This window comes from Myripristis murdjan, chromosome 6 (assembly GCF_902150065.1).
Source record: "Myripristis murdjan chromosome 6, fMyrMur1.1, whole genome shotgun sequence".
NCBI lineage: Eukaryota > Metazoa > Chordata > Actinopteri > Holocentriformes > Holocentridae > Myripristis > Myripristis murdjan.
In genome coordinates, this window is record NC_043985.1 from 29,997,896 (window position 1) to 30,011,298 (window position 13,403).

General features: G+C 41.8%; 1 protein-coding gene across 1 annotated transcript; it reads left to right on the forward strand.

Moving 5' to 3' along the window:
- The first annotated feature begins 371 nt into the window (after window positions 1-371).
- e2f4 (E2F transcription factor 4) lies at window positions 372-12,404 on the forward strand. The gene is made up of 11 exons (XM_030054369.1): window positions 372-797; window positions 3,624-3,733; window positions 5,254-5,415; window positions 6,675-6,718; window positions 6,834-6,898; window positions 6,998-7,189; window positions 7,799-7,889; window positions 8,504-8,659; window positions 9,299-9,346; window positions 9,480-9,524; window positions 10,006-12,404. Exons 1-11 carry the CDS (start codon window positions 636-638, stop codon window positions 10,119-10,121), a joined length of 1,191 nt encoding a protein of 396 aa, XP_029910229.1. The 5' UTR covers window positions 372-635; the 3' UTR covers window positions 10,122-12,404.
- Window positions 12,405-13,403: the final 999 nt, after the last annotated feature.

The following is a 13,403-nucleotide window of genomic DNA, read 5'->3' on the forward strand; positions in this document are numbered from 1 at the left end:
TGTGTGTTTGTGTGTGTGTGTGTGTGTGTGTGTGTGTGTGTGTGTGTGTGTGTGTACATGCACTCGCACTCGCGCCTGTGCGTGCGTGTGTTTTCTTCAAGTTTGAGTCCTTAAGGGCGCGAGTGAAAATGCAGCAGTTTCCTCAATCCGAATAAGGGGCACATTGGATCTTTGCGACACTTCATGTAAAATAACAATAAAATAAATAATATGACAATAATATTAAATAATCATCACCACACAACTTTTTAAGCTGTTATAAAAATACTGAATGGTTATGTTACTGTTTTAAAAAAAAAAAAAAATGCTGTTGTCGTGTTGTACGTTTTTTAGGAGGACGTGACTCTTTGCAGACGCTCCCTCGAGCCAAACGAACCGTCCCATCATACCTCGCGTGTTCAACGGCTCTCCACTGTACGGTCGCTCATTGAAACGCCGTACACCGGGCCTGTTTGGGGTCGATTTGGTGAATAATTTGGAGCCAAACACTAATTATCAGCAACACACACTTCTCCGTCCTGTGTCTCTGCGGACCGCGGTGGTCGGACGTGCTTTCCGTGGCTTGCTGGCTGGCTGGCGGTCGGAACTGAGCGGTCGGTTGGGGCGGCAGGCAGCGCGGAGCTCGTCCCGAAGTGATGGAGCTTGAGTCGGCCAGTAGAAGCGGGGAACTCGCGGCGATGGGCGACTCGCTCCAGCCGCAGACTCCGAGCAGGCACGAAAAGAGCCTGGGATTGCTCACGACCAAATTCGTGACTTTACTACAAGAAGCGAAGGACGGAGTGCTGGATCTCAAGGCTGTAAGCATCGCAAAGCCCCTGTCTTTGTTGTTAGCTAGCACATGTCAGTTTGAGCTCTGCCTCCTAGCTAGCCAGCTTGTTAGCCTAGCCTAGCTCTCTCTATGTGTGTGTGTGTGTCAAGCTAATTTGAATGGGTTCACTCCTTAGTTTGCTCATTGATTTGTAATTGTTGTTTTTTTACAATATAAAGCACACACACTGCACCACCTCCGCTTGCATGTTGTGTCATAACCCCAGAAGGCGAACAAAACACACACTGAAGTTTGAGGAAAAAGTTGGTCAACTTTTTCAGACTCTGCCCCCCTGCAGATTCAAAACTAAAAAAAAGTGGGTCAGCTTTTGTCGTCTTTCTCTGGACTAACGCTGCTGCTTCTTCACACATGAACAAGTTTTTTTTTCCCCTCACTGAATAATGGCTCTTGTCACTCGGTGAGTCCTTACGACGTTTAACTGAAAAGGCAAAATCCATGCATTGATGATAGCCTTTTTTTTTTTTTCCCATTATACGGCCATTTAATTGAATTGGTCTCAGCAGGTCAGACTGGCCTTTCCTTAATGAGCAGCCAGAGCAGGTTTATGTTCAGAAAAAAGGTTCAGACTGTATTAAGGATATCACCCAACTAACAAGGCAGATAAATAGTGAGTGTGGTAGGGCTAGACTGTATGCTTATCTCCCGATTTGGTACTATCAGGATACTTGGGTGCCAATTATATATGTGTTGCCATTCTACAAGTAATATGAATTGATATTACAGTTCATTGTGCTTTTTGACTTTTTTTTTTTTTTTTTTTTTTTTTTTTTAATTATCCCCTTTCATGAGGCTGTGATTATCCTAAAGGTCACCATGGGTCATTTTATACAGTGACGTCAAGTTTGAAAAAAATGGTCTCACTACAATGAAAGTGCTACTATGTGGGCTAACATCATCACACATGAATAAAATTGGCCTCATTGAATCCACAAGAGTCTCAGCTTTTTGGTTAAACCCAATTGATGCAACTCCAAGACTGTTTAGACCCCAGTCTGCACAAATACACCATTTAACAACAGGCCAAAAGAACACATTTGGACTGCATGCAAAAAACTGCATGGGGTTAGCATAAGGTGGGCATGTCTGCAAAGGGGAGAGCCGTGGGTGTCCAGAGAACCCATTTTCATTCAGATATATTGGGGTCAGAGGTCAAGGGACCCCCTTGAAAAGGCCAGTTGTTCCCCAAGTTTAATTGCAGTATTCACTCTTCCTATCATAAGTAGCACCAGTAAAGCTTTAAGAAACCAGAGCTCAAACTGAGACAAACTGATGTTCAGCTAGGGGACTCAGGCTTACTAATTTAAAAACACACTACTCTTGTCACCGTAACCTCCAAAATTTCATTCTCAGAAACATGACCATCCATTTTTGTTTCTGAGCCATACACTGAATTCAAACACTGAAGCCGAATTGGTCAGCCAGTCTGATAGCCTGACCGTGTGCACTAGAGCTGCACAGTTTGTGTCCTGTAGTGACCCCAGTGACTGGACCGACAGATTGGCTCCTTGGCTGTTGACACTCACGCCGGCCACTGCCAGCACTGGCATTGTCCTCCGTTGTAGCTGAGTAATAAAATGTCTGACTCTCAGATGTTCATTTTTTCTTTCTCTTTCACTCTCGTGTTTACTTGTTCGCCCTAACACTCGCTGCATTATTCTCTAATGGAAGTTATTCATTATGAGTATAACATGAGTCACTGAGTGCTCAGTTAGTGAAAGATGGCAGGAGACGACAACTGTCGTCTAGTAGTGATAGTTCCCTTCATTGACATTAGTCGGTCTGGGTTGCTCTGGGTGTGACTGACTAGTCAGATAAAACCCCTCCACCAGTCCCTTACAGGAACTTTGAACTCAATGAAAATGAGATTGTGTTATTGTAATAACTCTCAAAACTGCTCACTGGGTAAAATTGTATAGTTCAGTGCTGCAACAGTTAATCAGTCAACTGTTTTTTCAACTGCGAATTAATCATTATGACTTTAATAACAGATTATGATTTATCCAGTAAAACTACTACACATTTGCTGGTTCCAGCTTCACTAAGATGATAAAATTGTCTTACTTTTCTGTTTTTGTATCATCATAAAATGAATAGGCCTACTTGTTTTGTTTTGTTTTTTTTTCTGCTGCTCAGGCAAAAGAAGTAAATTGAGGACAAACTTCCCATGAGCATTTTGTCATTATTTTTGGCACTTCATTGACTAAATGATTAGCCCAAATGAAAAATAATTGACAGATTAAGTGGCGGTGAAAATGAGCATAAATTACATGTTGCTAACATTATTTGTGACACTGAACACTGCATAATGAAGAACTGGGAATGAGGTTTGCAGCTTGAGTTGATTTCACCAGCAGAGTTCCTTTCTCCTGCCACCTGCGGCTCACGCTGTAAGACTGAAAGTGTAATATTTACATCTAGGCATGCATGAGCGAATTAAATGATCATATGAGTGCTTCCAGTTTACATATAGTAGACTCAGAGGGCCTGGTGATAACGTCTGGACTTATCAGCACCAGCCATATGGTGATCAGTAGTTTGTTTCACACTGGGATGTTTCTCGAGGAAGGAAAGGCCCTTTCAGCAGGGTTGAGTTGTGCATTTTCACTGTCTGTGATGGGTTAGCATACCTTGAAGGCTTTTGGTTGCAAGATATGTGTCCTGTAGTAGAAACTGATCCTATTTCTAGTCTTTTTCTATGAGCCTGCTGACAGCGGGTGCCACTTCTTTGCCTCAGTCTTATGAAAGAATTGTTGTAATCTCATTTCTTCTTTTGTCATTTTGTCCTGTCATTCAGGCAGCAGACACCCTGGCAGTGCGACAGAAGCGGCGGATCTACGACATCACTAATGTGCTGGAGGGAATCGGACTCATAGAGAAAAAGTCCAAAAACAGTATTCAATGGAAGTGAGTCCACATAACATGCTGGTTTTTTTTGTATTCCCCAACAGTAGCAACACAAAAAAATAAAATAAAGCAGCAAATCTGCCTTCAGAGCTAAATTCCATAGTTTGAAGTGTCCCTGCCTGTATGAATAAAGCAGCTGTTAATTTTAATGATAATATTTTTATTATGTTGTCTCCATTTGTGTGAATGTCTTCATTGCATTTAAATTTGGACTAAATTTTGGCTCTCCCTAATATCACCTTTATGATGGTAAAATGCAGGCCTATGAAGAGTGGCCATGTGTTTTCTCCAATCTCATCCACTATGCCTCTCAGTACATCCATAGTATAACTGCAGAGAAATGGCTGACAGGCTGTTGCTCCCTCTTGTTAATATGACATGGTACCTGTGAATGTGCTTGCTTGTCTGTTTGTGTGCAGTATGCATGCATGTGTATGTCTGAGTTGTAACACCAGAGAAATGGCTGCTGCGCGAGCCGGTGCGAAGGCAAATGAAACAGTCAGAATTTCACTTTGCATGTCACGCAATCATCTGGATTTTACAGCTGTTTGCTGACAGTTTGTGCTGTACTCATTCTTGTGCACACATCTGACTTGCAGCACGCACTTGTCTAATCATTTCATAACAACGCTGAGACAGAATTGGCCCAAACTGTAGAGAAGAGCCTGTCTGTAGCAGGTGTGTGTCTCCACACTCTGACCTGAATATATGAGATATGACACACATGAAAATGTGTATCATAGTGGCATTGTGCCAGGCATTAAGTAATGCATTGAGACTATAACCCAGTCTTACTCCACCATGACCTGTCTGCCTCCTCTATTTATGCCAGGCTTGGCTTGTAGGACCATGGAAACAAGTAGGACGACTGACCTGAAGTCAGTTAACAGTTGGCTTTTGTGCTACCTCATCATTAGTGTTTCTCATAGTCAAAAATATTGATTGTGTGGTTAGATTTACCTTCATTGACCCCCCTCCAAAGGGGAAATTCAAAGGTTAATGATAGTGTGTGGTTTGTCCATTAAAATAAAATTGATCAAAATTTCGACAGTCAGTTAAATGTCAAGGCTAAGATTTACTTACTTTTCTCTGTTTATGTCATTATAAAAAATACTTTGGGTTTTTTGGCCGCTGGTCCCGCCAAGGAAGACAACACCTTGGGCTCTGCAAACCTTTGAGGGCATTTTTCCAATTTATAGACTAAATAATAGATCCATTAATTTTAAAAAAAAAATGATCGATTTATCAACAGTAAAAAATAACAATTTAGTTGCAGCCCTAATCATTTACCAGGTGGTTAGAGAGGCGTGTGTGTCTGTGACCTGAAGATCAACAGTTTTGTGAAAATATTGACATGGAAACATGCCAACAGCTTCCAGTGAAGTCCCGAGCGAGTTTCTGAGTCCCTAATTGCTGCAGGAGAAGTCGCTCAGTGCTCATTACTGTGGTTGCAAGGGGCTGAAAAACCATGCTTGTATTGTCATTCAGCTCTCCTGACTGTGTGTGTCTCTGTGTTTCAGGGGTGTTGGCCCGGGCTGCAACACCAGGGAGATCGCTGATAAGCTGATTGATCTGAAGGCAGAGCTGGACGACTTGGCTGTCAGGGAACATGAGCTGGACCAGCAGAGAGTCTGGGTCCAGCAGAGCATCAAGAATGTCACAGATGACTCCAACAACAGCCCATATCCTTGACAGTGTGCAGTGTGTGTGATTTCAGAGCATGTCTTGGTTTTTGGCACAGTAAAAGGTAAAAGTACAGGTCTGACACTACCATCACTTTTTTGTTTATTCAATATAAAGCCCTGATTATCAGTGAATTTTCATACTTCACGGATAGGACACGGAGAGGTTTTCTGGGGGAAACAAAAGGGACAGTGAGTTAGTCATTATTGCTAAAGAAACCGTGAAGGACCCTGACATGAAGTGTCTCTCATTACACAGCTGCTTACTTCCAAAGCCACTAATTTGACACTAAATGTTGATTTAAAGATAAATAAATGCAAAATTTTTGACTGTGGAGTGTGGAATGACTTCAAACTCGGGTTCACTGTTCCACCATCTTAGGGGTGAAACGGTTGGTGGTTACACATTAAACCACAGTAAAATTCCTGAAGGTTAATATTACCGTTTAAAATTTTAATTATCATTAGAACTGAGCTTCATTATTGCGCTTTTAAAAACTCACAATAAACTCATGTTACAGGAATACACTTTCTCATGTCCTAAAAATAAATGCTTTTTGACCGTTTCCTGTGTTTAGGGGCTTATTTGTTAATATCCACTCACTGAACTTCATGCAGAGACTGAGATGACCACGATTTCTGAACTTGTGAACTTGGCCTTCACTGTGGGACTTTTACCAAAAAAATCTTCTTTTTAAGTGCTCTTGCACCTGTAGTGCTTGCACATGTCCGCCCTTCACGAGTTCTGTATTTATGTATAGAGAAGTGTTTTTCTGCATGTGCATGTTATATGCCAGATATTCCCTCCTGAGTCGTGAACCCTCTCCTCACAAAACAAGTGGGCTAGAGCTTTTCAGATGCCCAGTGTGTATACATTACTAGAGTGGCATAAACCAGTGGTAAATATACACAGGCTCTCAAGTTCAATCTCAGTGCCATCTGGCATCTCACTGGAGCTTATCCTGAGTGTGTGTGTGTGTGTGTGTGTGTGTGTGTGCTTCTCTCAGACACACCCACAGACTCCACCAACACAGAGAACCCAGCTGTTCCTGAGGTGCTCCTTCCAGAGCACCTAATAAATGTTGGCAGTGAAATGAAACACCCAGCCACTCCACAGATGAAACGACTGGCCCTTTATGGCTGCATAGCTTTCCTCTGGTGAAGAGTGACGACGTTTTAAAGTGCTGAGTTTAATTTTTTTTCTCATTTTCACCAGCAAATAGATTGTTGTTGCATATTGCGCCTTAACACAGAGATACTATGGCTTATGTAAAACACGAAGACCTCTGTGGAGCTTTCAAAGGTAAGCATCAGCCAGGTTTATTTATCTCCCTTTATCACATTTTGTTTTTCTGTCCCATACAAATGCCCAAATATCTCCATCACTCACTCATTACTTGTCTGTCCCACTTCCTCAGGTGACACTCTGCTAGCGATCCGCGCGCCAACCGGCACACAACTAGAGGTGCCCATACCAGAATCTGTAAGTTGTGTGTGGAGTTTGTGTATATTGTATGCCGAGCTTCTATAACTACGTCTGATGTCTCTGGATGTCTGTGTATGTGTGTGCCTCTGTGTCCAGGTCCTCAACGGACAGAGGAAATACCAGATCCGTCTGAAGAGTTCATCTGGTCCCATCGAGGTTCTGCTGGTCAATAAGGACCCGTCCAGTTCGTCTCCCGTTGTCCTGCCAGTTCCTCCTCCAGAGGATGTCCTCCAGAACCTCCCAGCACCGACAGCTACCTCCCAGCCGCCCGCTGCCGCCGCCTCCCAGGTCCAGCAGAGACAATCTTCTGATCTATTATTGCTTTTCGTGAATTTATCTCACAGTTTAGTGTAAGAGACAGTGGTGATGCACTCCCAGGTAGTTTTACTCTGTTGAGGCTAGTTAATTACTTACAATTTTGATAGTCGATTAATTGTTGTCATTTATTAACATTTGCTGATTCCAGCCTCGCTCAGATCATTAATATTTGCTTACTTTTTTGTGTTCAAGTTACTATTTTGGGTTTTTGAGTTGCTGGTCAGACTAAGGAATCAATTTCAAAACGTAACTGGAGTTCTGCCAATCAATAAATTAATCAACAATGCAAGTAATCATGAGGTGCAACCCTAGTTGAGACGGTAAAAACACTGAGAAAGTGCACACGTACAAATATTGAGCTGCTGTAGACACTGGGGTGTTAATTTCAAGGCTTAAAAAAGGGGGGGTAGGTGCTTCCATTGGAATGACATTAAGGCTGAGTAAATATTCCCAACCGCTATGGGAAAAAAATTTGAAACATTGTCTGATGTTTGCATTTTGTTGGCCTCAGCACAGCAAATACAGATTTTCTTCATAACATAGGCGTAACATTTCTACTTGTCTTTTCCTTTTCCTCAGGCCACCAAAGCAGCTTCAGCCGCTTCCACAAAACCTGGTCCTGCTACTACAGCAGCCACTGGAGAGGCCAACCAGACAGCCTCAACGACAGGTAAATAATCACAGACGAAGTGATGCACAGGCGGCCTACACACACACAGCCTGCAAAAACCCTGTGCCATATCCTCTCAATGGCACGATTATTTGCAAAATGGCTTAGTGATATGTTTTAGCTGTTATGGAACCGGCCTCTAGAGGGCATTGGCTTAAAAATTTCATCTGTGGCTTTGACTGTGTGGGAGGGGAAAAGGACCTATAATGAAGCCAGGGCAATATCCATTATTTTTACAGTGTTTATTTTAGTTTCATATTCATTGGATGTGTTTGTCTTATTAATTACACCGGTCAGGAGTAGTAATGTTCCCTCTTTAAATTATATGAATTTTACATGATATAAACATTAAAACTTCCACCTTCCAGTCTATTGTCCTTTACCTCTATCCTACAAAGCCACATATTTTCTGACATAAGGCATAGTGCTGTTTTAGATTCATGAAATACTTAATTAAATACAACGTACATGTTTAGTGTTTTTAACACTAAACCAAATGTAGTGCATTGTACAGTTCCATGGACCTGTGTCTCCCAGTAATCAGTTGACCTGTGTCTCCCAGTTCATGCTGATTGATGCTTTTTTTTTTTTTTTTTTTTTTTTTTTTATTCCAGTGGAGACGAGCAGCACGACGCTCAGCCCGACAACAGACACACCTGCCACGACGCCGCTGGTCACCCAGCAGCTGCAGTCCTCGGCCTCGCTGGATGGATCTGCCTCCTCCGCTGCCTCTGCAGTGTTTGAACCAATTAAGTCCGACCCCTCTGAGTGTGAGCGTCCATCTTCTGTCACATTTTGGTTGTTCACTTGTTTCCTAAGTTGTGTGCTGTTGGGCTCAAGTTTGATGTAATAGCTCCCTGGACATAATGCTAACATAGACATAGGACATAGAGCTGCATTTCTCATTTTAAAAAACAAGGAAGATTTTTTTGTGTTTTGACATTATCAGATACCACAGCTAAACAATATCTATATCTTATCGATATTGTGATATGAAACTAGATATCCGGTATTTCAGATATTGTAATATCGTGATATGGCATAAGTATTGTCTTTTCCTGGTTTTAAAGGCTGCATTACAGTAAAGAAATGCAGTCCTCTGAATTTATTAGACTGTTCTAGCTGTTCTGTTATTTGTCTCTACCTGCCTGGTCATCATATCCACATTACAAATGATTGTTTAGCAAAAATCTCTGTGTAAATATCTTACAGAAGCACCAACAGACATTCCTACAATATCGTCACAGTATTGATATTGAGATATTTGGTCGAACATATTGTGATATTTGATTTTGTCCATATCTCCCAGCCACCGTGGCAGAAAATTCAGTACTTTTATGACATAACCTTGTAATATTTATGAGGGAATTGTGGCTGTGCAGCTGACATGTTTCATGGTTTTCTTCCAGTGCTGGACTTTCCCAAAGAGCTTTCTGAAATGTTTGACCCAACAAAAGGTAAATGGCTGAATTTTTCACAAGTCAGATACAGTTTTGTGTCGCATTGTCTTCAGTTTTTGGCTAACGAAAGGTTTTTATAGCTACATTCCTTTTGTTTTTAAATATTTTACTGTCTGTCTTTCTCTGACAGAGATCATGAGTGGAGACCTGCTGGAGGACTTGATGTCGTCAGAAGGTGAGTTTATTGGCAGACTTTGTGATGGGGAACCAGAATCAGAAAGTTTCTTGATCCCCGAGGGGAAACAGATGAGCATTTAGAAAAGAAGAAAAAACATTGTCAACAAGCAGGGAACAACTGTAAAGTGTTGGCATTTTGAAGTCTGCTCCAGGAAGCAGAGCGCCTGGCCTGAAAGGTCTGTAATTATTAGTGTTGTCCTGAACTCTTGCTCGGTTTCAGGTAACAAAAAACATCCGGTTACATTTATACAAGCCATAGAAATTCAAAATTTGAGTCAGCGAATATCATGGGAAAAGTTACATTTAACAGAGAGGGAACCCTGTGAATTTCTCAAACATCTATTAAACTAAAGTGTAAATAAAAAGAAGCTGTTGAAAGTTTGATTTAGACACCGCTTGCTCACACCTCAGTCTCTCTCTCTCTCTCTCTCTCTCTCTCTCTCTCTCTCTCTCCCTCCCTCTCTCTCTCTCTGCTGCAGTGTTCTCACCTCTCCTCCGCCTCTCCCCTCCGCCCGGCGACCACGACTACATTTACAACCTGGACGAGACGGAAGGCCTGTGCGACCTCTTTGACGTCCCCATCCTCAACCTCTGACCCCCTCAGACTGACCTCAGAGTCGGGGACGGTTGCGCCGAACTTGCTAATCAAACGACTGTCAATTTTGCCGGTTTCCCCTCGTTTCACACCGGCGACGGAGGTGAAGCCGAAAACCTTGATGAGCGTTCACGGACTCTTCTGGCCTGCGTGGCTCTGCAGCGTGTCGCACTGCCCCGTGAAGGGAAACACAGCCGAGAACAAACCCGTTTTAACCCACTGCTTTTTCCAAGGAAACAACACAAGAGACATAACAGGCAAATGAGCAAGTCTATTTTTGGATTCTTGTGTATGATAAAGCGCCATGTTTTTCTTGTCTGTCTGCTCCCCTGTGCGTGTGTGAGTGAGCGTGTGTTAGGCATTCTTTGTGTGGGTGTCTGTGTTTTGTTTCGTTTTTAAATTTGTATTTTTGTTTTTTGCAACCCTCTCCTTTCCTCCCTCCCTCCCTCCCTCCCTCCCTCCTCTACCACATCACTGGTTAAACTTTTAGTCAAAAGTCGATAGGAAAAATGAAAACGCTTTTCATATCAGGTCAAGATTCAGAGCAGAAATGAACAGCACACACACACACACACACACCATCTTTTTCATCCTGGCAGCTGGTCACATCAAACATCTCTCATCTGTCAGCTCGTCCAAACTCAGCTGGTTAAATATGCACTGTCCTCATGTACATAGAGAGTATATATTTTGTATTACCAGCATAGAAGACAATTGTGTACAAATGAACTACATTTGTAATACAGATGGAGCAATAGGTAACAAACAATAGGAACCAGACTCAGAGCAAAAGATGGAAGTGTTTTTGAAAGTGTGTGTATGAAGTGCTTTTATTATTATTATTTTGTAACTTAATGGGAATCTGGGTTCATCAAACCTCTCAGAGCTGGAGTGCTGCAGGACAAAGTGTCTCAGACTTTAAATATGAGGAGCAAAGGACCAAACGTTTTTGGATCACCACAGGCTTTTCAAGGGTTGTCGTCATGGTGCTTTCTGTTTTTCTGATCAAACTAAAAAATTAGCAAAAAGCCAAAAAATTTACCGCCCTGAAGGCCCAATCTGAACATCTGTGTTTAAAAAAAAAAAAAAAAAAAAAATGCTGCTTCTGCATCAGCACTTCTGCTCCAAGAGGCTTGGTGTTTTTTTTTTTTTTTGGAAAGCGAAGAGAAGAGATCGCCTTCCTTTCACTTTCACTTTGCCCTCTGGAGTCGTTTGCCTTGTTGCATTTTATTCGTTGTAATCCTTAGTCATCTTTCTTTCATCGGCGATACATTTTTCTTCACTTCAAAGAAATCGGTATATTATGTGATTATCTTCCCACTGTCTTTTTTTTCCCCCTCCTAAACAAACTCTGTGGCACTCATGATTCATCTTTTCAGCTATCAAGCATGTACATTAACACCTTTTTCTAATTATTATTATTCAATGAATTTGTACACGCATATATACAGAAAATGTATTTGTCATGTTTTAATTGATGCAGTGAGTATAGTCACCAAGTCAAGAAGTATGCTAGGGTTTTTTTTTTTTTTTTAAATGCTGCTCGCCTTGTATATTTGGCATTGATCCCTATTCCTATAGTTATTAATTATGTTCAATGAAAACACTGCCTACCTATTCTCTCTCTGCAGCTGACAGATGAGTATTAATTAATTCATGATGTCCTGCTGTCTGTCACAGTACCAGTCAACTTTCTTTTCCTCTCTGTTGTCAACTTTAACTTTCTGTTCTGCAAAAAAACAAACAAAGAAATCAGATTTTGTGTCAAAATGTCCCTGTTTTCCCAGCCTCTCCCCTGGATGATGTGGTGGATGTAATGTATGTAATGTATGTACTGTGTATATTCCCACACTATTGCTTGTATAGAATAGCATTTATTTTTTATACCTGCTAGATATATTATTATTGCTACTACTAATTTGGGGCTATATAAGGAATTTATCCAGAAAACCTTTGGCTTTATGGAAGCATCCCTTTTCTCATCGTTGCACTTTACATCACCCCGGACTGATTGGTTGGTACTTGATCGACTTATTGATTGATTAGTGTCCGTCCATGTTGTTTTGGGGGGGTGTTGTCAGTACAGCAGCAACCTTACCTGGGTTGAGTGCACCTCACCTGTGTGCACGGTGTGTGTGCACGTGTGTGTGTGTGTGTGTGTGTGCGCACGCGCGCGCACGCCACCAGACTCAACTCAAACCTACACCGACCGGTTTCATCAGGCTCACTATTGCTAAGCTGTAGTCGCATCTTCAGAAACAAAATAAACACTTTTGTATTCTTTGTGCCCTGTCTGTGTGTGTGTGTGTGTGTGTGTGTGTGTGTGTGTGTGTGTGTGTGTGTGTGTGTGTGTGTGTGTGTGTGTGTGTGTGTGTGTGTGTGTGTGTGAGAGTGAGTGTGTACGAGGCAGGCGATGTGTGTACGTGTAGTTAGCATTCATGATGTGCAGTTTTAATGCATTTAGTTTAGCAGAATCTTTAAAATTTAATTAGGGTTGTTCAGTCAGTGTTTTCTGAGCAATGCCACTCTGAAAACCAGAAACCACAGAAACAAGACCGGTCTGTCGTGTCATCAGGATGCAAAATCTTTTAATTGCTCGTTAGATTAGATTAGATTACAGAAGAAACTGGTTATACTGAGGAAGGAAATAAACAAACTGGCTGGTCAGAGATATTTGATGCTGAATTGTGTCTTGATGTCAGCAGGAAGAGGGTGTATTGAAGGTTTGCTTGACGAGCTGTGAAGAAAGTGAAGTGATATCTTAACGAACAGCCGGTCTGATATTCACCACGATCACAGTCCCAGTACTAAAACTAATCGTCTTCTTGCTCCAAGTGAATCTGACACTGCCTCTCTGGGTGTGTGTGTGTGTGTGTGTGTGTTTGTGTGTGTGTGTGTGTGTGTGTGTGTGTGTGTGTGTGTGTGTGTGTGTGTGTGTGTGTGTGTGTGTGTGTGTTGTTCCCATTGCAGTCAAAGAGCTCAGCGCTGAATCAGAAAATATGCACATAATCCCCAGGAAAACCTCCGGCTTTGGAAGAGACTGGTAATGTCTAGAAATGCAGAAATGAAGGTGATGCCGTCTGGTTTGGCCCTAACTTTTCCTTTTGAGTTTTGTCACCATTCAGCATAAAATCTGGGTGTAACAGATTGTGTCAGAAGACATTTAGAAGAGACATGTAGATCAGGGACAGTGTTATCTTTGCACAATACAATTAAATCTAGATGCAGCAGTTAGATGCACTATTAATGCGATTTTTTTCCAAATCAACTCTTTTTGTTTGT

Excerpts from the sequence above, each read along its gene's own strand:
- e2f4 (XM_030054369.1), top strand. The coding sequence starts at position 636 with ATGGAGCTTGAGTCGGCCAGTAGAAGCGGGGAACTCGCGGCGATGGGC. Across the intron at positions 7,890-8,503 it reads CCAGACAGCCTCAACGACAG|TGGAGACGAGCAGCACGACG; the intron begins GTAAATAATCAC and ends TTTTTATTCCAG. Across the intron at positions 9,525-10,005 it reads GGACTTGATGTCGTCAGAAG|TGTTCTCACCTCTCCTCCGC; the intron begins GTGAGTTTATTG and ends TCTCTGCTGCAG.